Source organism: Bombus flavifrons, chromosome 5 (assembly GCF_040668555.2).
Source record: "Bombus flavifrons isolate JBK064 chromosome 5, iyBomFlav1_principal, whole genome shotgun sequence".
Taxonomy (NCBI): Eukaryota; Metazoa; Arthropoda; class Insecta; order Hymenoptera; family Apidae; genus Bombus; species Bombus flavifrons.
In genome coordinates this window covers 18,250,755-18,278,066 of record NC_138446.1, presented here as the reverse complement: position 1 = coordinate 18,278,066, position 27,312 = coordinate 18,250,755, and the positions used below count along the sequence as shown (strand labels likewise).

Here is a 27,312-nt window from a genome sequence, read left to right as displayed (position 1 = left end):
CGTTGCGTTTCATCGATACGACGTCGTTTTGCGGCGTCACCCACGAAACGACTTTGGATAACAGCGAACAGACGGTAACACGAAACGTCCGTTTGATCGCATTTGATCCTTTACGCTCGACACGATGTACACTCGGCTCGTTCTATGGTCAAAACCGCATACGATGCTTTTATTTCCGTTTCTTTTTTTTTCTCTCTTCTTCTTTCTCTTTTTAATATTTTTCACGCGATACGCATAACGGTAGAAAAGAATGAAACGCGTGCCATGTAACGATATTTTTTCCAACAGGTACGCTCCGTTTCACTTTCCCAGAACATCGAGATGTACCACGCGTCGCTATACCTACGTAATTTACAGTTTCCTCGGTGAACATCTCTGCCGTTGTTTATTCGGCAAAGAATTTATTATTGGAATTATTCGCAATGCCATATGAGAGAAATCGAAGCGACGCGACGCAGAGAAGGATAATAGTCACGCTTGTCGTCGCAATCCTCCGCTAGAGTTTCTCGTTTAGAAACGATACATAGGAACACCCCGCACGCTGGAATCCTACTTAACGCGTCGCTTAATCACTCATTCAGGTTCATACCGGCCAGTAATAAATCGCGTGCTTAAACTTCTTAATCTTCGATCGCGAGGTTCTATCTGCGAAACAACCGATCCTGCGAGATAGCAGCACATCGCATCGGTATACCACGACACGAGTCATTAATACCATGCATGTATGCGGTACGACGACAGGAATAAAATTCGCGTGGCTCGCAAGAAAGGAGAGGCACTAGATACTTTTCTCGTTCGGGTCCGCTGCACACGCGCGCACCGATCGTAATTAAGAGCCGATCCTTCTCTCTTGCTGCTCTTTGCGCCAGTCCGCTCGCCCTCGCCCTCGCTCTCTTTCCACCGCCCTCGAGCCACGCCGATTTCTATATACCGTACGTGTATACGCTCGAAAACCGTTCGTATCGTGTCCCGTCCTGTGTGTACGGACGGTACGCGTCTAAGGTAAAAACCTTGTAAATACGTACTGACCGCTTGTACCTTGTACCTTGAGCGATGTAACGGACGTTTGGAGGTGCAGGGCGCGCGGATTTATAAAAGGCGAGAGACGAGACCGTGGCTACCGTAGCGTAGTACTCACGAGGAACAGAGACAGCTGATACGGTATGACTATACTCGGGGACGGAGGGGTGAGATTTATCTTGGCGCGGCGATGCTCTCGTATTAACCGAGTGATCGTGCTCGAGTTAAAAAACCATTGCTGAACGCCGAACAACGGTACTTTGGACGCCTGAATCGGTCAGCTGCGGGTTTTAATTACGCCAAATTAGCCTCTAACGATAGCGATCGTTTAAATTCTTCTCTTAACCGGAATTCTATGGATTTTTCTTTCCTCGAGGAAGGCTCCGGTGGAGAATTTTTATCGAATATCCAACAAGCTTTTGACGTTTCGAAATCTATCAGGACTCGTTGAAATTTTAAGAGTTCAATGCCTATCGACGTTCAAAATGGCACATTTGATTTAAACAGCAATTCTCGAGATACGTTCTACGTACACGTCGTACGTGTACACACGCTTCGAACAACATACGTAACCAAAAGCGTAACAAAGTTGTCCGATTTATCGAGGGAAGCCAAGTGCGAGAAAACGACGTGTCGGTTCGTAGAATGAAAAAGACAAAAGGGAGAATCACGCTAGTCGTTCGAAGCGTTAGGCATTCGTTTCTAATTGGCGCTAAATAATGATTTTTTCGCCCGCCTCCATAGAGCCTACCAATCCTACCGTCGATGAGTTTCTTCGAACAAACCCATTACTGTACGACAATATTCGCGCTGGCAATCAGCACGTCGGTGCGACAGCAGAACGGTTCTGTTTGTTGGGCCTTCGTTGTGCGCACCGTCGACGACGCCATCGACGTCTACTATAGCCACTAACAAGGAGGAAACTTTTCTATGACCGGGGCAGCAACGTGTACGGCGCAGCGTACGAGATACGTTCGAACCACCATGCGCGCCATGCAGCTCCATCCAAGTGCCACCATAGTCTGACCAACGGCGAATAATAAACAAATCTTCCGGAACATGTACAGCTGTGGCAACGACATGATTTTCCAATGGCTCGAGGCACGTATCTCGAAGGAAATAGAGGTTTGGAAGGGGAGACGCGACCGACTCGTTTCTACAACCAAGACGATCTAGGCAACGCGAAATAATAGTATTTTTTGCCGAACTAATACTCGCGCAAATCCAGACCGTGATCGTTGTTTGTTACGCTAAAACGAACAGACCTCCTGGTTGGTGCGATTGCACGCGGATGCGCCAGCCAAGCGACCAACAGCTCTATCGGTTTATAGTTTATATAGTTTATCGAGCTCTCTGTTGGCTCTCGTTACCCTTAGGTGGAAACAGTTACAGACAGAGCATCTTACGACTCGCCTTCTCACGAGAACGAGTCAAACCGTCTCGTAGGTATTCGCAAATAACACGTTCCGAAGGGTTCTGGAGGTTCTGCAAACATCCCGCGAACCGCTCTCTCTTATTCTGCGCCGCGGTCTTGCGTTTCTTTCAAATTTGCCTTCCTAAAGACTCTGCATCCTTCGCTTCCATCGTGGACCATGATCTCTGCGGTCTCTTCTACAAATATTCGTTGGATCGTTTCCTCCGTTCAACGCTTATTCCAGGAACCATTGACCATTTCGATCGGACATTGTTCGATATTGTACGTATGGCTGATGAAACCGTACGTAAGCGAGTGAAATATCGGCTAGGTTTATTTTCAGACAACGAAATTTCTCATAGTATATACAAATTTCTCTGCTCGTAGATGAAACATCGTTAGCCTTCGGTAACTTTTTTATCGCCTAGAATTTTAAAAGAATCTTAAGTAGACTTACGATCGATAGATCACCTAATTTACGACTACCCTGTATATCTTGACCTGTGACGTAATATAACGTGTAAGCTGGATAAAACGTAGAGATTAAACGTAAATGATCGTTGGTTACGCTGTGACGATCTTTCCTATCGTCACTCGTTTCGTCGATCGGCAATCGTTTGCGGGAAAAATGGGCGGTCGTGTCGCGAAATATGGTAAAAAACCAGGAAACCAAGAAAAGGAAAAGAAGAAAGCAACACAGGACAGAACTGCGCGGCGCGTTCAATCGAGACCGATGTCACTTTTGATCGGCGACGTCCGCTGACAAACAGGTCGGAGATAATTAGAGCAGCGTATCGATAGGCGAAAGAAGTGGAAGGAGAAGGTGAACGTTAGCAGGCGAGGGAGCTAGACGTCGCGCCGCGTCGCGCCGCTGAGACAAGTGGTGGAAACGAATATTGTTCGCGGACGAGACGTATGGTGGAAGAACGTGGCGGAGAGAAAGAGCAGCAGACGTCCGCACTTGAATCTGTATGCGGATGTCTGAAGGGAGGAGCGAGAGACGGAGAACGTTAGGAAGAAAAAGAGAGTGGGAGAACGGGGGCAGGAGAGAGATGGAGAGGATAGACAGGAGGAAGAGAGAATAATCAATGTGGGAGAAGGAGGTGCGAGGCCGCAGAAGAACGAAGAGAGAGAGAGAGTGGCATAGGTTCGATCCGGTGCGGTGGTAAGAGAGAGGAGTGGAAGTGCAAGAGAACCGATTACTTGCGGAGGGAGCCGAGGGGGCCCACGAGGGGCCAGGATGCTCGGCGCATGCGCGGCGGGCGTGGGAACAGAGTGTCCCCTCTCTCTCTTTCGTTCCATGTACCATTCGCCCAACCCTTCTCCGCGTTCGCGTTCCTTCTCTCTCGCTTTCTCTCTTACGTAGCCCGATTCCCTTCGTCTTTCCACGCGTATAGCCTGCATTCTCTCGCTCCTAGGCCCAATTCGTCCCCTCTGTGTCTCGCTGCTGGCATCTCTACGAGGACCCTCGATCGCAGCCGAACGCGCACGATCCAAGGCCCCGCGGGCATCGAGTTATTCGTTCAGAGGTGCTCAATATCTGGGTGATCGGTAATGCAAATAGAGAGAGGACGTCGCTCGCGAAATAGACGCAAACGTATGTACGAAGAACGTTCGCGTCGATACAAGATCGATCCGACTCGACATGCACAGCCGCTTTCTTCCGATCGTTCAACTTTAGATTCGTTTAACAGCGAAGAAGCGAGGACACGTCGAAAATGGTCGTGCAAGCCGGGATAATTGGAAAATAAATTAGACTCTCGATGTGCATCGTTTCTTCGTTAATGCGTACCGACCTCGGAGACGTAAAAGTGGAAAAAGTCGATGGCTATACAATATCCGATGAACGTTAGTGATAGGGCGTCGTGTATCAGCATGACCGCGAGTAAATTGTACGTCCACACGCGTGCTTTGTCGTCCGACGTATAGTTCGAGCGTGTGCACCTGTACACGCGCACGGTCCAAGAAAACGAAATGCCTTTGAGTGTATGGCGCAGTCTCCTCCGCAGGATACCTACTCGCGAAGGTAAGGGGCGGGTATTTTGACAGCGCGCCCTAACCTTCGTCATCTCGTCTGTCGATCGTGTCGTGTCTCCTCGGGCTCCACATTCGTTTCGTGGAACAAAGGTTTCAAGCTTCCATTACGAGATTTATCTGTTTATTTTATATAATATCACGTAGGATCGAACGTCGATATCAAACGTCGCTAGAAAATATATTTACCATACATGCCATCTATCTACAACGTGGTGTACATGGTTCGAGAGACAACGTGTCAGAGAGACAACATTTTCCGGTAGAACAGATGCCAATGATCGCTGCTAATGGTAGTCGTCGATTCGCAGTGTGCCCGAGCGCTAGACGCTGTTGCATGTACAAATGAAAGGACCCGCGACGAGAAGGATCGTGACATTCGAAGAAGATGGAAATGTACAATTCTATTTTCATTTCGTGCAGTAACGCGTAGAAGGTGTATTAATCTGGAAGTTCCGAAGATGAAAGATGAATTGCCAGTCCGATCGATACCAAGGGAAACGGAAGCAAAATACCGAAGTGGGAAAACAATATTATTGTTCTGCGTAAACGTACACCCCTTTCTATGTACATATATCAGGAGATGCTCACTTGCAATGGGAAATCTATAGGGGTCGCGTGCCGACACACGTGTCCTCTCTCCAAACGATACATCTAAGCGCACGTGTAAGTTCGTCCACGTAAACATGTAACTATACGAGCGAATATTCTATACGCAAGTAGATATACGCGTGCGACTCGTTCGTGCGGAGACACGTGTGAATTTTTGGATACACCGAACATATGGATACACGGATGTACGTGTGTGTGCAAATGCGATCGCTCGAGGGATGGATTTTTGCTCCATTGTACAGAATCCTGCATTCGTTAGCGGCAATCTTGATTCAGCGTATTGTCAAGTGACACTAGCTAAATTTGTCATTGTATCGGATCATGGCCATTTTATGCCAGGGCTCCGGAAAGTCAGAGAATATAACCGCGATTGAAATTATGTACTTGATAATGGAATACGGCATGTGGTCGACAACTATTTCCATATATTCTCTGATAATGTAATACGGAGTACGTAGTGCTAAGAATTTATAAGCATCGATTATCTATAATTAAAAAGAGAATTTTCTTGAATACACGCTTGAATTATGCTGTGACAAATTCACAATGAAATATCGATATTTTGTCATTAATATTGGAAAAGGATTATCTAGCGTGTACTACGAACGCTAAGTAGAGCAATTACGAACAGACCAATTATATTTGGAAATTAAATGTTTTTGTTAGCGAAATGAAACGTAACAAAATGATAAGATTTGTAGTACCTGTCTAAAGGCTAATGTACGATGAGATGTTTCGAAAACAAAAGCGATATGTTTCCATATAATCGTGAAGGGTGACAAAATTTCTATGTATTTCTTTGAATGTAAAGATCGTGCATTTCGCCCGATATACTCTCAATTCCCTAAAACTGCTCTCATTCGCATAATCGCGAATGGTACGATAGGGCAGCTACACGTTGAAGCAACAGACAAAGGCATCGAACTGACCGATACAAAAATGGAATCTACGAAAGTTTGATAAAGGTAATTTACGTGTGCTGCCGGGTCGCGACTGACGGCTATTACTGGACGCTATTACCGAACCCCGACCCATCTCTCGTTCCGTCTACTGCTATTCTCTCGATATTACTTACTGTCGATGCGAGACGAAGCGTCATTTTACGCGATCGAATAGCACGGTTAAACGCGAGCAGGGATACACCGTTTTCTCAAAAGAAGAAAGAAAGACAAAAGGAAAACTGATCGAGCAACTATCGTAAACTATACTTGTATATAGATGTATACGTTCTACGATTATTACATACGTGAATGCGATCACTACGTGCCCATTTCAGATTTTACAAATATCGTAGAGGCCAAAATTTACAAACATAAATAATGTCGTACCTGGAAATAGTAAAATAAATAAAAAAAAAAAAAGTAGTAAATTAAATAGAAAATTGGAAACACGTCTGTATCTGTTTCATAAATTGCCGATTATTCGTTTTCTTGCCCTATCTTTCTTAAAGCGCTTCTCTTTCCCTCGTATTGCATTCGCGCGTGGGAGGCGAAGAAACGTCCGGTTCTCTCGACTTCGCCATCTCTATCTTACACTCCCTCCAGACGCACTCTCTCGTTCCTTCTTTGTTCGATCATCGATCGAATCGATCATCGAATAACGACTTGGTTCGTCGATCGCGGAGCAACCGAAGCCGGTCGTCTCGCGCATCAAACGACAAAACCGTTCGATTCGTATATTACGATAATGAGAATGAGGGAATATGTGCACTCACTTGCAATGCGACTCGCCGCGTGGTGATGATACGCAAACTCCTTCGTTTTTGCAGGGGCTCGGCGAACACGACACGAAACCTGAAATAGTAGGAAAAGCGTGTAATTATTTGTAAATAGTAAGACGTTTCGATCGTTAAGAGACGATCTTAACTCTTCGAATAGGCAGGGAGGTACACAAATATTTCTTCTCGAGTAAATTTGGTTCGGTGTAACGTATCTTTTTTTCGATTCACCTCGCGAGAGGCAGCAAGATCTATGTAAATCTATGTGAAAAGGTAAAATGCTCGTCGAAGATCTACGATTTCCCTTCTGGTGCGAACGCTTCGAGTTCGCTTATCGTTTGGGTGTAAGTGTAAGTAATTAAAGGCCAGTTGGAGAACGCAGAAGGCGGCAATGGTTACCGTGGATCCTCGAGGGAACCTTTGACACGCCGTACAAAGTGAACTTTCGTGTATCCCTTCTTGAAGAATACAGCGAGATAAGGATAGGATAGGATGAGGGAGCGAAAGAGAAGGTACCTTTAAGGGATCGAAAATATCAGAGATCCTTACCAGTTCGGGTGTAAACGCGACCGAACTAGAGAAAAGGGATCGGCGAAATTACCCGCGCGCATCCTGCTCAGCCATCGCCTCGAATAATTTCACACGAGTCAAACTGTTGCACGTGCACGACAGAGAATCGGACAGAGATTAAACAAGAGAACTTTCCTAATGCGAGTACAACGGAATTGAAAAAAGTCCATTTCGTTTCATTTATATGCCAGCAAATTCCATTTTTACATCTTCCTTTCAGGTTGTATTATTTTATTCCGAAACATAGAAGCTCGTTGCATCTCTGACATTCGATATCAAGCACTGCCGTACATTTTGCAAGATTAGACTAGACAAAGATAATCGATTCTTATTTCTGTAAAAAGATGAATTATCACTTCTAGTTGGAGTAATCGGAATTTCCAGACAGAGAAAAGAAACAGCGCGTTATAAAGATTCGTTGAAATATATAATATAAATACAACGTATGAGAAGTATGTAACAAAAAAGAAACAAAAAAAAAAAGAAAAAGAAAAAGAAAAAAGACGAACCGATACAATTACTCCGCTCGTGTTAGCATAGTTAAGCACCTAGCGCGTTGCTTGCTTGTTGTGCAAGGAGCTGCGCGATATTCTACCCCTGCATGCATTTGTATATCTTAGCTTTAATATATTCCTTTTCGTTGGAACCATTAATGTCGAATCTCGAATAACGTTCGTGCTAAATCACGCGTTCAGAAAACGTGTGTTTAAAAGTCGATTAACGTGCCCCGCATAAAGTACTTACTTACACGGGACCGGCTAATGCACACACAAGCACAGCTATGCTAACGTAGCAAATAAATAACTGCTTAACATATGTAGAAAGAAAGGGAGGAAGGTAACCAAGTTGATGGGCTTATGTTTTATCAGCCAACTACGAAGCCCTATGGGATTCCCTTTGCCTACGTTCTACATGACCTTTCGTGTTACGATCTTACACGATATAATGCAACATCTCTCTCTCTCTCATCTAGCTTATGATCTAGCTAGTTTTTTACTTAGCTAAATTAACGTTTCAAACATTAGCTTGTTGAAAGTTTGGCTGTAGGTGTGATATAATTCAATTATGGACCATGGCATTGTGATTTTTGCGCGTTGAAAGGAATACAACGTAATTTAGAGCATAGCTAAGATTCGTTACTTCGGACGATTTTATGATTAGAAATATCGTCGCTCGAAACGCTTATTATTCGTATCAAATTCGATACTTTACGTTCAAAAATTCGGAAATATTAGGTTAAACGAATAAGATCATAAATTTGGTCATGAATAACGAATGAAGAAAACGTTTCGTAAAGTTTGGTGAACTAAAAGCTGTAGACACGGGACTTTATCGATCTGCATAAAAAAGAAAGATATTAAGAGAAGAATGCACGTGACATAACGATGAGGACTGTTCATAGTTTATAGTATCGCGTGGGACGCAGAAAGTCGTCCTAACGTTTGTAAATGTCATCTTAATGGCATACATTTCTCGAGTTAGGTAGATCCACGCGCAATCACGTGTCGTCACACATTCGCGTCACATTGGTGAAAACGCGTGCGCTTAGAGTTCGCAAGATTCTGCCGGGTATTCCAACTATTATGCTATACCGTGTACAATAGAAAACAAAGAACTATAGATGTATCGCTTAAACTCTAAAGAAAAAGTATTTTCGTACGCAACTATTTTGATACTCTTTTTTATCGATATAACGAATTACATGTGTGTGTATTTCCTTTGCAACATATGACTACATTATACGTAGTAATTCTATTCTGTAGCATTAGAAAAATAAAATGAAGAAACGAATGTACTTGGGATCAACAACTCGTAGGAGTCACGTTCAGGTATTAAAAGTGCGGAATCATTGACCAGTTGGGATCGACGAGACGATTCAATTCGCTTTGAGAAAGACAAAAGGGTCGAGAGCAGAGCCGAGTCATCGCAATCACAATGAAGCACCGACACTCCGTTCTCGTCGTTACAACGACGAAGACAAGTAGCAGAGCGTCGCGTCGCAACGTCCGCGACAAGACGGATGAGATCAGTTAAACCAAACTGCCTTCGTGACAAATCCTCCGTTTCCTCTGTTTCCTCTGTCGGTTCGCGACTTCGTTTTACCAACGTTGACGCACTCGCGTGTATACCGCACACGTTCGTCCTAACGCGGTCCACCATCCTAATTTCTATGTAGGACGACTGTCTTTAGTACGATTCCTCGGAATTTCCGTCCACGGAACAGCCCGATTAGCAGCAAACCACTGTTAATTCGACGCTTCGTGTTCTTTCGAGCGAACGGAAACGTACGAAATAAATTTTCACCTCGAAGGTAGTGGAACGATCGATTTTGCGCAGTCGTGAGATAATTCGAACGGTTGAAATTATATTACGATATTATATAGAATTTTTAGTGTCGAGACGATAAAGAAAATGCTGCAGCGAAAAAAAAGGAGATTAAGATAGAAAAATGAAATTGTAAGTTGAAAGAATAATTGTAACAGGCAAGGAGGAAATGAGAAGTAGTTTGAAATTTCGACAACGAACGCAACCGAATCTCACTCAAAACAAGTGCGAACAAGCGAAAATTCAGTCGTTAGGATGTCGTAACTAGTCGAGCGTTTCCTCTTCTGACTGAAAATACACTCGCACAATGATCTGCACTGCTCGAGGGGGAAAAAATGGCTTTAATTATTTCAATTCCAGAGTAAATTGCATCGCCAGTAGAAAGCCACTGTTGAATTACGCCTTCCTTCCTGCTTGTCCGCGAAATTAATTCGCGCCCGTGCTAATAACGAAACCTCCGTGCAAATTGTCGTGAAAGCAAAAAGAGGACAAACGTATAGACGATAGAGTTCCCCACGGTAGCGATCTCCTTGGCAACTTTAATTTTCCGGCAAAGAATTCGCGATATATTTCTAAATGTAACACATCGTATATTGGACCATCCCGTGAGTGGTAAGTACGTGGTAGAGTATTTTTTATTCTCGGTGCAAGAGTCGAATTTGATGCAGGCTCGATGAACGTCTTTTGGATGTTTGATTCGAACTGAAAACGGGGAAATTTTAATTTATCGATATAGACGTGTTTATTGTAAAGGAGACTAGAGACAAATTAATGCAAATTAATCTGTAAAATTTAGCACGAATCGTTTGAAAGTGACAGACGGAAGTGATATCTGTTATTGATTTTGGATCTCCAACCGTGGACGTTCTTATCGCATTAGGTTTTCCAGGTAACGTTCCGAGAAATATTCTTCGTCAATGGGACGAAGCTAATTGAAATCTAGAATCGAATCTCGTGTGCGTTACATCGGCGGTAACGGCCGATGTCAATGCCGCCGAAGCGTACGTTATCTCGAGTCCTCTCGAAGAAGAGCAAAGAGAAGAATATATTTTTCTCTTTCTCGTTCTTCCTACAAGACGTGTGTATTCTATTTCCTCTTGGAGGAGGAACTTGGACAAAGAGGGATGTACTCCCAATCAGCGTGGGCGAGGATTCCGCGCTACTCGCCACGACAAGTCTTGCGAGATTCGCGAACTCCACTCCAACCACCTACGTATAAATCAGAAGCGAAACGAGCATGCTCTTAATGCTATTCTAGGAACTAAAGCTAAGATCGTTCTCAGTCTACTACCGAACGATAATTATTCGGATATCGTTGTACTAGAAAATATTGAAACTGATTTTAAAATATTACATAAATCTGTTACATCGTAGAAATATATTCATAGTGACTGTGTACATAACGTACGCGGGTAGTAACGACTACACGTGTAGCAACTATAACTAAAGAAATGACTGTGAATGAAAGCAATTATATATATTTGTACCACGATATCTGTAGCGACAGTAGATTTTATATCAAGACCAGTATCGTCCGATCCTTTCACAAATTCAATTGAAATTTATGCACATATTCGCGGTACGTTGGTATACGTACATCTGGTAGAGTGTATAGCGTATAGTGTATACATTAATGGAGGTGGGTAGTGGGAGTCACGACCTCGCGAATTACGTAATCGGTTGCAACGTGCGCGCATATCGGAACAGCGCAGCGGTACGATACGATTATACGATACGATTATACGATACCGGCTTGATTTACACAGATTTGCCCTCATCGTGTCAGTTTCACAGCGCAGCGCAGCTCGGCACAGCGCAGCTCGGCACAGCGCAGCTCGGCACAGCGCAGCTCGGCACAGCGCAGCTCGGCACAGCGTAGCGCAGCAGTATGAACGACCCTTGGTTGCGAAAGAATTGTTCAGGTACGAGATACCACGTACCACCCAACCCTGCTTATTAACACGTGGAAGATTCGCTTTGACTACTCGCAACTCAACGACGCTCGAGGAGGCCGTCGCTTTAGAATTTTCAATATCCAGCAAATCCAGCATCGTATGCGTGCCTTATTAAAATAAGGTAAAATTTGTTTGAATTTTCCAATAAATTCAACAGATAGGTCGCATATAGGTTTCCAAGTTTGACGTAATATATTAACAATTTTGTTTCGTACGACCGTACGGCCGAGGAAACATCGAGTTACGAAACGGTATAGCGCCTTTGAAATGTTAAACATGAGCCAATAGCGAACACTCTAGGACTATGTTGCTAAACAAGGATCAGAAATTTACGCCGACGCGACGCGAGATAATAACGAGAGAAGAGAGAGGAATCGAGTTTTCGAGCGTAGAAGACGCGACGATGTCGCTCGGTATCGCAATTGGTAAGCGTTCCCGGAACAGGCACGCGATGCGAAAAGAGAAAAGTTTCTCAGACTAGTTCTCGTAACCAGCTGAACGAAGAACACCTTGCATTCCTCGGTGAATGCGAGATTCGCCTTGCAATGAACGAACATTTGAACCTTTGCGTCATCGATACTATTCAACCCGGTTGATTCACCGTAGGCTGCATGAATGAACGAGCCTGACAAGAAAATCCGCCAAGGCTATTCACATACGGTGTGCTTCAACGACCTACAGAAATTTTATTCACCGTTCGCAAACCTAACGCGTATAATAAGCGGACAGCTATCGAAATTGATATATTTTTTTATCTCGCAATTCGTTAGTCATAAATTTTATCTATCTCGAGTACCTCTTAATTTACTCCGGCAGTGTAAGCAGTTTAACAAAGACCAATGAAACGTAAACTAGTCTATAGTTTAATGCAACGTCGATTGATTTACGATAGTTTGGTTGGCACGAAGGATCGTTGAAAATATCGGCAATACGATACAAAAAAACGTAAGACGATGATAAATCATCGATCCGTTATCCGGTAATTCCGGCAAATTGTTTCACGTTTAATCAGCCCGATACCGCGTCTAGATGAGTCAAGACGAGCAATTCGCATTATCGTTTACAAACATTACCGCGTCATACAGAAGAACACGCGTTCTTTTCCTTTTTTCTCTCCAGTGAAATTATTCAATGTTGAATTAATAGCTAGTATCCTAGTCGTACAACGGTCGTAAATCAAACGAAACACAGCGAGTCGAAAATCTCGTTATTTCATTACGCGCGAATCTATCATCGTGACAATTTCTTTCAAATTGTGTGTGTGTGTGTGTGTCGCGCAGTATCTTGATCTTGTTACGGTAACTGAAAATAACGCGATACTTTCGCGTTGTAAGAAAACATCATCGACGGATGAAAAATCGAAACATTCACGGTGCAACGATAACTATCTTTTAAGAGCGAAGACACGTTTAACCTGTGTACGCACAGGTGCTTCGTTACTTCTCCTCCGATAAATTAACGACGATCGGTCGACTAACCTTGCTAGGCGATATAACGCAAAATATGGAACGTGATAGATGATAACCCATTAAGGCTCACTGCCGACCCTGGGTATCGCATCTAAGAAATCGGAGCACTAAGACGCGGCTACGAGCGCGCCATCGTGTGTAACCGTGAATCGTTGCTTCGCTCGTGCTTCGGCATTAAGAGAAAGCCAAGCCACTTTCCGCCTAATCCGGTACCAGCTTCCTGATAATGCGCGTTTCACGGTGACGATTTCGCACTGATCGAAATATTACTATGTACGACCAATTACCGCGGCCATGAATCGTTCGTAATCGTTACTACCAACGGAAACTGAGTAAAAAGTCAATACCCGTGTTACCTCTTCCCTTCACTCCGCCGCGTTTCCATCGGACACGGCTGATCGAACTCGTTCGTTATCCTCGCCCATAGAACCAAATTCGAACTAGAAATAGATCGCTGTACGAACGAGAAAACGTTTTTTAGTCGCAGACTTTGTAGATCGGGCGACCGGTTCAGCTACACGACGATATCCTGTTACAGCATGATTCGGAAGACGCGTGATCGTAGACCAATAATAGTAATTTAACCGAACGATAATCGCTTCATGCGGAAGTGTCCCCATTGCGATGCAAACGAGCACCGTGTGTCTTGCCGTTGCGTTTGCGATTGCTTCGCTCACCCTTTGCGTACGAACGCGGAATACCGAAGATTACGTGCTTCACTCGTGAATTTTACTCGCTCGTTTATTCTCTCAGAGCTATTTGCTTTATTCGCCGAGGACGTGCCTAAGCTTCAACGTATCGCGCTCACCATATAAGTACCATAGTCCCACATCGGATACCTCCTCGCGAGAAAAGGGTACCGACCCGAAGGACATTTCAACGAAAGTATCGTAAATTGTATCGTATAAAAGTATCGAAAGTATGGACTTTGGAAGAAAAGAATCCAGACGAACTGGACCACTTTTTGAATCGGCTACCCACCCAAGTACGTAGTAGAAAATGTCGCGTAAAAAAATGGATGTTAAAACGCGGCGCGACGATTCAAACGCCTACCACGTGGCGTTTGCCGTGCCACCGATAGGAAAACAAATCGTCTTTCACAGTTATCTGACGCGTCAATCGGTCGAGGCGCGCGGCGTTGCGTTCGTAGTCCGGTAGACACGTAAATTTCGTTCGATGGCGTGTGGGAGGCGATCCTTTCGACCAGCTCTCTCGACCGTCTTGACAGCGCGATCGAGAAGCGTGGAAAGGTCGTCGAGCACGTTCGTGCCCCGTGAGATGCGATACAACGAATAGCGATCGAGATCTCGGAGTGAATTTTTTTCGAGCATCGCTCTTCCATCGGACGTACACCGTTTAGCCCAGTAAGCCTTTCGGGCTTCCCGTAATAACGCGTCTAATCCTTTTCCTCGAGCGCCACGCCGACGAGCCTCTCACCTCTTTATCGCTTCCGTGCGATTATTTCGGAATCACGTTGACTCGACTTCGAAGTCGTTCGACGTCGTCCGACCGACGCCATTCGAGCCGGCTATCTTACATTAGCGGCTCCATTAATCACAATTACGCGAATTCAGGTCCTGTCACGGCGCGCGTGCATCGTCGTACGCGTATATACGTGTGCATCTACATGTGTACGTTTTTTCGAGCAGCCGTGTGTGTATTTATGTACACACACACACACACACACACACACACACACACACACACACACACACACACACACACGTACGATATACGTCGTAGCTACTCCATTATACTACTCCATGTATGCGGAGGAGAATCGCGGAGAAGAATCGCGGAGAAGGACGCTCGGTTACAGAAACGCACGAGTCACTGTGCTAGAAATACCGCCCACTGAGCCGATGCCCGGCAACAAACCCTCCCTTGTCGTCGTACTCGCAGCGCACCGGCTGTATAATCTCGGCTGGATAAACCCGACCACCGTGGAATTTCGATGAGACAGGAAGACGCCAAACTCGCCTGCGTCGACCTTTCACGCAATTCTATCGGACTATAACTCAGATCCTATAAATTAGATCGAAGAATATATAAAAATATTATCGAGGGAGAGAGAGGAAAGCAAGAGCAGTAGCAACGTATACACTTAGTATTTTTGCATGCACGCAACGTAATAAATTAAACACGAAATCCGAATGACCTGATGTTACTCGAGTAGCGAAGCGACGTATCGCGTACAATGCGTAAATACGAAAGGGAAGAGACAGACGTGTGTATCACAGTATCGCGTAACGATGCACGATAACGCATCCAGAGTACGTATCTCCGACTGAATGAAAGTTCTGAACGAGGAGCTCGACAGTCGTCGGTGCACGATAAATGTCGTAGCACGTAGGCCGCATATAAATATCGGTGTAAATGTGCCGGTTGCAGGATGCTATCTTTAAGGATATAATAAGGATTGCACGTGCACTGCACCACCGTGCTTTTTACTTGTTCGGCTATCACTCATCCGACCAGACACCATCGTTCTTAATGTCGTTTGAACGAAATAGTAACGACAGTTGCCGTCCGAAGGTAATCGAGTAGCGAAATTTCTAACTTACAGAAGAAAAATCACCGTGCACGATGGATGGCATTGTTAATTCCAAATAGCACGAACGTTGCATGCCAATTTGGAAATCGGAATGAAAAGATCGGATTAAACGACGGCGAATAAATTAGATAGGAAAAAGTGGTTCGTGAAATTCGTGGATTCCTTTAATTCTCTCACCTTAAGTTCAACGCTCTTACCATCGACGCGACGATTTGACAACTGCTTAGAAAATGTTGTCTCTTCGGTCGAATACCGCGCAAACGTGCACGACACGTTTTACGAAACGTTCGAGATAACTTAACAGGTTTCGACGATCACCGGATAATTGCCTGCGCGTTATTCGTCACGAAACACGTTCGCAAATTAGAATATTGCGTTTGCGAAAGAAAGCAAGTGACAACAGGGCATCTGTATCGATCGCTGTAACATTTTGATGTCTATTCGTATAAGTATCCATTTCCCGTAAATGTAGAAATGTTACGTCCTTTGAAGCGTTCAAACGTTGCTCGTCGTTGGTTGTATAAAAGAAACATGTTATGAAACAGGTAACGCTGTAGCGTCCAAATATTCTAGTAGTAGTCACTGTACGCCAAGAAAACCTTGACGATTCGGTGCACGATTCGTCTTGAAAAGTTTCAAAACAATACGCACGTAATTCGCTTTCGGTAAAGTGCTGGCTACTTTTTTTCTTTTTTTTTCTACGATATTTTCGACTTGAAAAGAGCCCGATCGAGCACGGATCGTATAAGGAGAAGCGGCAAGAGCGGGTGTCGAGACGACGCGCGTAACAAGTGTTACCGGCTCAACAGGAGCGTGCGAGTTCATGAACGCATCTCTCTGCCATCTTCGAGACACGATTACGAGTTACGAGTGCACGTGGTACGTGTGCTAGCTTTCTTCTCGAGTGGCCAAACACTGCAACCGTGTACAATTCGCGGCTGAATTCCATCGTGTACTCGCGTATGCGGCAATGCACATGCACATAAATTTATCTTTTCCATCGTTACGCGTACCGCGTACCGAGGTAATCCATCGGACTGTTTACCTTGCCGAGAGTAGTCGTAAAATTCATCGATAATTATATTCTTTTTATTTCTGCCTCTGCTTACCGCTACCCTTCCTTGTTCCTCTTGCGTGGGACCTCGTTGTCAGATGGCCTTGACTGATCCACGATATCACATGGAAGATATATCTTTCCAACGTAAATATAGGTAAAGTCAGACTCGAGGAAACCAGGGCAAATTTTTCCCTGAATTTATTAACGATCCTGCGAAATCACCGATGCTACGCTATGTTTTTATAGTATGCAAAGAGGATAACACGACTGGAAGAAAAATAATCATTTCGAGTGGCTGTAGAATAATCGACGCAGCAAACTCGTACGTCCTTCGATGCCTTATTTTCGTATTTCGGTTCCCCTTTTTGACAAACGATACACGAAGCACCGAGCAAGAACAGATTCGTGTCCATAAAATTGATTACTCGCAGAAACACGTCGGAGCAAACTTTCTGCTATCGTTTACGAGTGGCGTCCACTTATTGCCTCATTAAATAACTTTATTGCCGCGATACTTGACGATATTTATAACGATTTGTAACTGAGCTACAATTGCAGCAAACGCTATTCGCTTAAAACACTCTTAATTAAAATAATCGTGTCCTTCGCTTTTTAAACAATGTCGAATGATATTTATAAATAAATTTCAACAGCAACAGAACTCTGCTTGTATCCTCCACTTATGCTTATATCTTACTTTCGAAGGTTAACGATAGCTGCGTTACGTTATTCTGAAATTCCAAGTTTGGAGTATAACGTTCATTTTGTCATCAAACGATCTTGTTTGTCGTACCAGAAAGGGTATAATAAATGGGCGAGGTTTTTTGCTGGTCGTAGTGTCATGTGCGAATGTAAGATTGGCATAACCTGGATACGTGTTTTCTCCTATCCGTCGAGAAATCACAAAGTCCGCGCGCGTTCGTAACGTTGGCCTTTATGAACGTCACTGTAGTTTCCAAAGTACCATTCATCGAAAACAATTTTGTCTATCGTGTGTAACGCGAGTTACACGTTATGTGACAATGACACGTACGCGACTAAATGTCGTTTACATTCGTTTAACAAACGATCAAACGACACGGAATAGAGAATAACGATTCTGCTTGCGGTAGTTATAGGATATTAAGTAAATGTTAGTTATCGCGATGTTGCGGGATATTGGTCGCTTAAGAATTTTGAAATGTAATCCAACAAGTATACGAATCACGCGATTAAAATGTTTAACCGGATCATGTGCATAGATATTATCGGTAAATATCTTAGGAGCCTTCGAAAAGGCAGTGTTCGGGATGACGAATACGCGTTGCTGGCAGCTTCGTTACAACTCGCGTAGACGTATCCTCGATATTCGATATCTGGCCACGGAGAACCTTTTGCCACTTTTCATGCGCCATTGTCGACCGCTTGTCCCATCTCATCGCCCTCTACAAACATCGCTGTTGAACGCACGCAGAAATTCGAGAAAGAGGAGAAAAGATCGAATGCGTGGTAGACAAGACTGGGAAGAACGTTTGGTGTAATTACAGTAGCAGTTTAGACCAAATTTACGCGATATACGCTACGAAATTGTCGGTTACGGAAATTTAAAAAGGATATTCAACGAGGAATCGTTCAGATCGTTATTGGATGGAAAGAAACGTAACTGTTACGTTCGGCTAACTGACCAAATAATTCCATTATAGTGGCGTGTATACACGTAACCTTAACATACGGGTACCTTAACATTGTACCGATATAATGAGAAACGAGATCGAGTGAAACAGTGCTCGTAAATTGGAGATATACGATTTTCATTGTTGAGAATTCAGGCGTTAAAAAAGCCGGGAAGTTGACCCTCGCTGGAAGAGAATGTCGTGGTACCTCGAAAACTACCTTCACGGATCAGGTATGCGGGACCAGAGTCACGAGGCCGTATATCTGGCTTTTATTTTGACTCGCCTCGTTGTAGCCTTAGGGCCCTCTGGGTCCCGTTTCGGCAGCCCGAACATCCAAACGATCCAACGACACGCGTTGCAAGACCGTGTGGCAAGACGAAGAAGCGCCGGTCGCCATTGTTTTTTGGGAATAGAGCGGATCCAACCAGAGAAAAAGGAAAAAAGACTGCAAACCTGGAACCCATTGTATTGTAATGGACATTACAGATATTCGCCTATGTGGCTCGTACCCTGTTTCTATTGCGCAATTTATGACCGTTCGTTAGTCGTTCGTGTTGTTTTTAGCGGTTCCTGATACATCTATCTGGAGATCTACGATCCTGTTCCGTAATGCGATTCTTTCGGAAGAAAGAGTCTTTTAATTCGATTATCGTTTCGATGTCAAATCCTATGCAAGTTTTCCCAAAGTATCGAGCTCTTTCGCGTTCGTTGAAACAAGAAGATCGTGAATTTTCAAAATTTCAATACCGCGACAACGTTGACGCGTGAAAACGTACGAAAATAATGCGAAACGATGTATTTCAACTTTTTATAAGAAAATTTTCAAATAGTACAAGTTGCGCGAGAAAAACTGTACGCACGCGAGTCGTATGTACCTATTGCTTGTACATATAAGCCCATCCATTCTAACATGAAAGAGGGAAAACCAGTGAGGCTTTGTTGTTTCTTTCGAGCGACTATTAGAGAACAATTTCAGTGAATCTTATAAAAAAGAAGGAAGCTTCTTGGAGGGTGATCGAGAGAAAAACGCAGCTGCTCTCTTCGATACTATCGATTCCTTCGTATGTGACGATACCGTATGTAAGTATGTAGCCGTAAGTTTGTATAGCCCTACGAGGGGCCTACCTACGTAGCGGGCGGCATCCCGGCGGGGTGAATGGAACATCTGCCGATGGTCGGAGTCCTTTTCCAAACACCACCACTTTGCCGCTACAATACGGGACGCGGAGAGGAGAGTTAAACCGGGGTACTAACTGTGTCAATAACATTGACCTCTTCCGAACGCATTTCAAGATATCAGAATTTATTTTTAACCTCGTTTTACATGAAACATAAGTAGCTAGTTTTTATAGCAAAGTACTACAAATATTTAATCGCGTCACATAGTAACGGTAACTTTCAAACTCACGGTACTATTACGATCGTAATATCGTAGAGCAATTTCTTGAATTCGACGAATCGTACTTTCTAAATTATTTGCAACGTTAACAAATAACGATAAACTTTTATATCGCCGGATTATAAGGGATTGCGCGTGGCAACGGATTACGCTTTACTCTTGTTACGACGCGGGCGCGGCGGCAGAAAGTATGGTACGTGCCGGCATTCAAATCACCAAGAAAAGAGGTCGTTCCGATACATCCAGAAGGTAAAGTAATCGGCGCGAGTTAAAAAATTATTGCTCTCTGCTATGTCGTTTTTGTTCAACCGCACTCCGGCGAATGTTTTACAATCGCTAATTGCGCAAAACCAAGATACCTTCGACTAATGTCTTTCAGAATTACATTGCAGAGCACGACTGTCGGTAAATAATTTTTGTTCGCGTTAAGATGGGCAAAAGAAACTAGTTTTCTGAAAAATCTCGACTTAAAACACGCAAAACGGAATATCGCTTACCGGCTACGATTTCGTTTCTATGATACCGTGCTTCCGCCTACCAGAGTCGTGATATTTGACGTGTTATTAAATTAATAACATGGAAGAAAGTACGCGAATGACGTCGAACTGGCCAGAAAAAGAATATTTAACAGTTTCTCAAAGCAACGTTGTGGCAAATCCAATGTTGTTGCAAGAGGATGCGCAAGAAAGTTCGTGGCTTTCAGACTCTCTTTGATGTACTTTGATGTACCTTATCGGAAACTCAATTCGCAAAACGCATGACAATTAGATAATTCAAGGGTAAATGTTGCAAAAATAGGTGTTGTTCAAGGTTCTAGAATAAGTAGGTAATTTCGTAGGCTTTGCGAGATAGATTGATATCTGAAACATCGTCTATGTTTATGTTTTTTCAGAGATTAAATATGTTTTTCTACGATTAAAAAAGTTCTGAAACAGTCGATCGGCCAGACACGAGGCAAACGGTTGTTTCGAATGTTGCGTACAGCGTATTTATGAGTAATTTACATAAACTTAAAAATAGCGTAATTTTTATCTAACAACGATCGTTCGTTGATAATGTAATCGTTATCTTCGTAAACGTAAATGTAATCGTAATCTTAATCGTTATTTATATGAATTTTCACTAAATCTTTGAAAAATTATTATATAATTAACATATCCTATATTCCTAGTGCACGCTTGCAATCATTCTTCTTCGATCACGTTCCTTTATTTCGAGCAATCGATATAAAGTAAGTACAGGTGTCTAATAATAAACACTCGATACTTACAGATCGCAGTACACAGGAACAAACGCAATTCGCAATTCGGTATCGATGGAGCGTTAAAGGTATGTACAATATCTTGGAAAATTTGTAGAGTGAAAGTACAGTTACGCGATGCTGAGACACACGAGTTTGTTTCTTTTCCATGTCAAATGCATTCTATATAACAATATCGTATTTCTAAAGAACGTAACAACTAAAAACGAAAAAAAAAAAAAAAGAAAAAAGAAAAGAGAAAAGGAAAACACACTCGACGAAATAGCGAAAGTATGGTAAAAGGTGTTATTAATAATAATATTTTATCGAATCGCGCGATAAATCATGAAACCTACGATCGAAGGGTTTTTACTCATCGAGTTAACCCCTCGTGACCCGGAAAGGAATCCGCTTCGCGATCAACAGAAAAAGGAAGTTTACGGTTTTTGAAACGACTGATAGAACTCGATACGCTGTACTGGACGCCGTTCATCGAGCATCGTCGAGCTGCTTGGAATTCCGGTCACGTAGCGAAGTGACATGAACCGTAGAGAGGATGACACGGCTCCGGCCATTTCGTTCGTAACGATCTACCGACGTGCTATTATGCAAGCGTAACCTCAACTTGGACTATGTCGAGAGATTACGCGCGCAACAATACCATGCGCTTCGTTTCCAAAGCAACGCGACCGAGAACGTGTTCTCTTCCCCTGGAATTAAAGATCGTACGTTTTAGCGATAAAGCTAGGCACGAGATTGCACATAAATTTTGTTGACCGGAGCATCGTCGGAGCAAGGATATCGAAGCCAAGGATATATGGAAAAATATCTAACGTAAGAAGTAGTTGTCCAATGCTGAACAAACGCAATTCCAAGTGTCTGCTCTTTTGCGCTCTAACCTCGTCGTAGCGTAGCAAGACTATACACGTCAAGTAATGTATCTCAAGCAGGATATGCCCTGCGGTACAATGGGTGGACCCTTGGCTTGAAATTGGTTTGCTCTGTTAGTGAGAGTAACTTTGTAAAAAGGGAAGGTAGGTTATCCGGTTTCATCTTCGCGAATCTTATCTCCTTATCTCCTCGTGCTACTGTCCTCCACGTGCAGATGCTTCTCGTTGCTCGCCGCAATTCTCGTCCTCCCACGCTCGAATCGAGTTCATGAATTTTTCCAGATCCTCGTTCAGAAACTAATCCCTTCTATTTACTCAACGATCCTTATAAACATAGATACCGTCAAATAATATACGAGGATAATAATACGCTTATTTTTAACAAAGTTCTTTTTCTTCTTCTCAAAGGCAAATTGCTGTCAGAAGTTAATAAGAAATTTCTTAGGACGCCCGAATGCATCAAATGCACGCGTAAATACAAAAGGCGATGTATACACACATTCGTAACACGTATGTACGTAATACGTCAGGTTACCGGATGACGGCAGGAAAGAATATTATCTTTCGACTATACGGAAGAGAGCAAATGGTCAAATGCAGACGAAGACCTCGCGTGTGATTGAAATACGTGCGTTCAGGCTAGAAAGGAACCACAGCACGAAGGCTAGAGTGCATCGCTGACACCGGAAACTAGGGGAGCCTGCCTGCGTAACAGCCCTCATACCGCCCTACCTATTAAATACCAACGCTTACCAGTGTTTCTCAACCAATGTCTCTTATTTATATCGAATAATTATACATATAGTTTTTATAAAAACATGGTTTTGTATTCTCGTCAAAATCGAAGGAGGTTAAGATAGGTAGGCGCAGCAACAACAAGATCAGATTAAGTTTGAAGTTTCAAACGAAACAATCACGTCAACTGCTAACGATAGATTTCGACTGCAAGCGCGCCGCATAGACACAACGTAGAGAAAGTTGCGACCTAAAGAAGGTTAAATAAATAACGCTCCGTGAGGCTAATTTCCGATGACGATTCGCGAGATAGAGCGCGAAATTTGATTTATTCGTCAAGTGTATCTCTTATAAATCTACTTAACACGTACTTATGCAAGACGAAATAATCGATTGAAATAAAAATTTATTAAAGCAGTAACTCGTACCTTCGCGCCTTCCATGAATTTTGCTCGATTATCGATAAAAGATTTTACCGAAATGGAAAGTGAAATAGCTTTTTAACTAGTTTAGACGCTGTTTGTCAAGTGAACGATTAAATATTTGAGTTTTATTTTCTCATAATTTATACGACATCGAACGAATCTACGGCGTACTACGAGACTCGCATTACAAGGGATACGAAGCTGGGCAGCAATGCGTTGTAACGTTACAGAAGAACATAGGTACGGTAATTTTCTGGAAGCAACCAGGTCTTCGTTAAATTGAAAATATTGCTTTACGATTATTATTTTACGGTATAGATTTCAGGTTCGCCGACTGAGGTATTTCAAAGTCGGGAGTAAACGCTCGGTATAGAATTATATTCTATATCTACTAAATATCTATATATATTATATCTATATATATTAAAATATGGATCGCTTTAACGATTGTCAATCGACGTTGCCATCTTCATTTTCCATTTACGAGACTTACGACAAACCTCCATAAACCGTACAAACCGCCATTAATCAAGTATGCGGTAAAATCAATCGCGGTGAATCAAAGTAGAGATGAAATTTTAAATAAGCTACATCATGCGCGGTAGTAATATTCTTCGACTCGCTAATAAATTCCATCGCTGAAAGAGATCGATGAACTCTTACAATTAGCGTAACGCAATTTACGGTCACAATAGTCACAGTTGCCTGCTTCTTAACTTAACCATAGGCAAAAAACTCTGCAGAATATAGCAAATCACCGTCATTTGCGTCGTTAGTCGTGAATAAGAGGCAGAAGATGGAGGAAGAAGAGAATATCTCGAGCTAGAAAAGGGTGCTTCTAAGTTGGTATAAGGTATATTTCGCAGCCATTACGCATACTTAGTATCCTCATGGTGTCCTCGCTTCGCAATAATAGAGTCGATGCTGGGTTTCAGACGGCATACGTTACGAATAAATACGCATGACCTACCGACATCCTATATAGAAGAAACGTATCTATATTCATACCTATAGCCCGTAGCTATGGGGTATATGATCCAACAATTCATAGGAGAATGTCAGGCACTAGGGGTAAACTTTAGGCCGCACGAAGACCCATAGATTCCTGCTGACGCGGCTGTTACAGAGAAGCTGCAGTTTCTAACGTTAATTTGTTTCTAGCAAGAAGATTAAAAAAGACGAATAGGTAGGCTCGATCGACTAAAAACAAAACGGTAGATAAGTACTTGTTCGGGCAACGAACAGGAAAACGAATCTCGAAGCCAAGTGACACGAAGGAGCATCGGTAATAAAGGACTCGAACGGATCGTTATTATCACGGGGAAGCGCTCGAAGATCGAGGAGCAAAGAAGATACCGGTACTTCGAGAAGAGGAAGAAGAAAGACGAAGCGCGAGAGAAAGGTATTGGTACGAACACGTCGATCCAACATAGAGGTGGTCAAGAATCGATACCTGCGTATGTGTGTACTTGGATCGGCATGATGCGCGCCATTGGCATCTTTCTTCCCATCTTTGTCCATTCTGTTTCTGTTCTCCGTCCATCTGTTGTCTCATTGACCCCAAATACCAACGCACGATTAAGCGCTCGACGATTCTTTCGTCTGCTCGTGACCGGCAGACGCCGAGAGCCGTACGATCTAAATGTCCATATGTATACGAATGAAGACAGCGAGCAATTGTACTGACACGAGAGAAAGAGCAAGGACTGAGCAGCGTTACAAGCTATCCAGCGAATTTCTCTTCGGTGAATACTTGGACTTGGGTTTATTGTGAATAAACAAGTTGAGAATTCTTTTTTTTTTTTTTCACTTCTTCTGTCGATTCTGCGCAATCTATCGAGTAAAAAGACATTGAGCACCAATTTTGATATACGGTACGCGACACATTTTACATAGTATTACACGTTATTTATATATTAACTTGTTATTTTAATTAGACTTAGTTGGTAGATCTGAGAAGTGACATCTACATCAATCTGTATTCTTCATTAGGAAGATATACGTATCGAGTTTGTACGGGCTTGAAGCCTCTCATAATAGCGTCTGCTAATACGTATTATTTCTTCCCTAACAGGCAATACTCTAGTTTCTTCGTTGACCTGCATCATCTTTCAGTAATCCTTAAATTTGAGTCATATACCATTGCCCATATAGGGCAACAATATATCCAGATTGGTCTCAAAACCATTTCGTATAATAATAATAACGTGATTTTTGCCGATAGGCCTCCATAAATTTCTATATTTTTCGTCCAGCTATTGTCTTTTTTTCTTGATGTGCTTTTTAAACTGACTATCGTAATATATACTCGTTTGGCGGCATCAGCTTCTCCATTTTCCATGTTTTCAACTAGATCGCGATTTCGTCGAGGTTGTATCGTAATTTCTCCGACACTATGTGTGAATTAACGTCGGAGTCTAATATCGCTGTGTCGTCAGCCTAGATATGTGAGAAATATCGCATCGTCCTTTGTCGGTAGATCGGTGGTAAAGAGAGTGGCTTAAGTGGTGGTAAGGCACTGGGCTCAGCACGCTTCCTCGTGGACCACCAGAGCGTATTAGATTATTAGATTATTAGATTTCGAAAGAAGGTAAGAGGGATGGGGTAGATGCTGTTTAATTTCGATTAGCAAACTCGTGTGCCGTACTTTACGAAAAGCTCGCGAGGTGTCGAGAAAACCAACCGAACAGTACTTTTTATCATATACATTTTCTACAATTTTTTCGGACATTTTGTGAATTTGTACCTAGGTTGAGGATTTATTAACGCGAAGATGGAATTATCTTCGTTAAGACGTTATAACGGTCTCCCCAGAAATTTATTCCGTTGCAAGTTTTAAAAATGATTTGTACCGTGAGGAAGTATCTGATAAAATATAACGTTTCAGAGGTGTCGTCTGCTGCAAGTAAACTCCTCAAAAGTTTGTACGGGGTGTCGCGTTCCACATTCGCTTAAATCCAGTACAAAGCCACGTAGAAACCTCGACACGAGGCGTATCTTCTTCTCCGATTGCTTTATCGAGTGTCTCGCTTATATTATTTCTTGATGAAGAATCAATGATACCGAATATCAACGCCTCGTAAATATACTCGTGTTCTTATGAGCTTCGATTCTAAGAATAACAGTTATTTGAATCGATAACTCTGCGTAAAGAAGATACAGAATACGGCGTGTTCTGTAACTGTCGAGTAAATGGTCAATGGGAGAGGGTGAACCTATGTGAAAAAATAAGTCAAAAATATAGATAAAATGTTGTTCAAATGACGTTTTATCATTGAACATTTTAAACGACAACGACGACGACGACGACGATGACAATACATTAAGCATTATTCGACGCATCTACGAGTTTAATGCAATCTCAGCAGTTCGTTCTCGTACGCCTGTCTCCCTACCTTCTTATATCGAATATCAAAGTATGCGCGTTATCCGAAGGAACGAGTCATGGTGAAAACGTCGTTCGCTACCTTCGTACCTCGCACCTGCCGTTGCCAGGACGCTGAGGTATTCTCTGCCGATGGTATTCAGCTTCGTTTTTGTAGAGCATCGTCTGGTGCACCCATCGGGAATGCGCCAGTCAGCGCAATAATTCGTCGATGGCCATATACGTGGCAAACAGAACGGTTGGAAATAACGAGAAGGGCGCAAATTATCAAAATAACGAGAACAAGAAACGGAGAAAAATACTTCACCTTGTCACCGAACGGCACGATTCACAGCATCTAAATTGTATACCGATTTCTCTTTACCGTTCCACCGGATACATCGTAAACGATCGACGCTTATTAGCGCTCGTCGCAACGTATAAATCGATGAACGAGAAGAAACGAACGATCAAATGAAATAGACGACACGAACAATTATTCGCGATGCATATCCTTCCTCTTATCGTATTATTTCACTTGCCGTCCAATGTCGGTGAACAGTTACGCGATCTGTATAAATAAACCATTTCTATCGTTTCTTCTCGGTAGTAAAGCGCAAAAACATTTCTTTACTTCTTATTTAGAATTGACGTATAACTTCGAAACGAGCAGAAAATCACAAATCACATATTCTTTTCCTTTATGTTTATTGCCGTGATAGTAGGCTTATTATTTATATAGGTTTATCTTACCGAGTTTACTTGTACCTAAAATGATATATCAAAGCGAATAAAGCAATGATTTGCTGCGTGTAATTTGTTCGTCTTATTCTCGAAGAAGTTTGTTTCCTTCTCGAAAGGGAAGTCGCGTTTTTTC

General features: G+C 42.9%; 1 protein-coding gene across 1 annotated transcript in view; it reads right to left on the bottom strand.

The window, feature by feature from the left end:
• N (neurogenic locus Notch protein) overlaps nt 1-27,312 on the bottom strand; it is a 182,879-nt gene that overhangs the window by 144,492 nt on the left and 11,075 nt on the right. Inside the window, exon 2 of the mRNA XM_069112802.1 lies at nt 6,795-6,873. Within this exon, the coding sequence (XP_068968903.1) occupies nt 6,795-6,873 (79 nt within the window). The remainder of the gene's footprint in view (nt 1-6,794; nt 6,874-27,312) is intronic.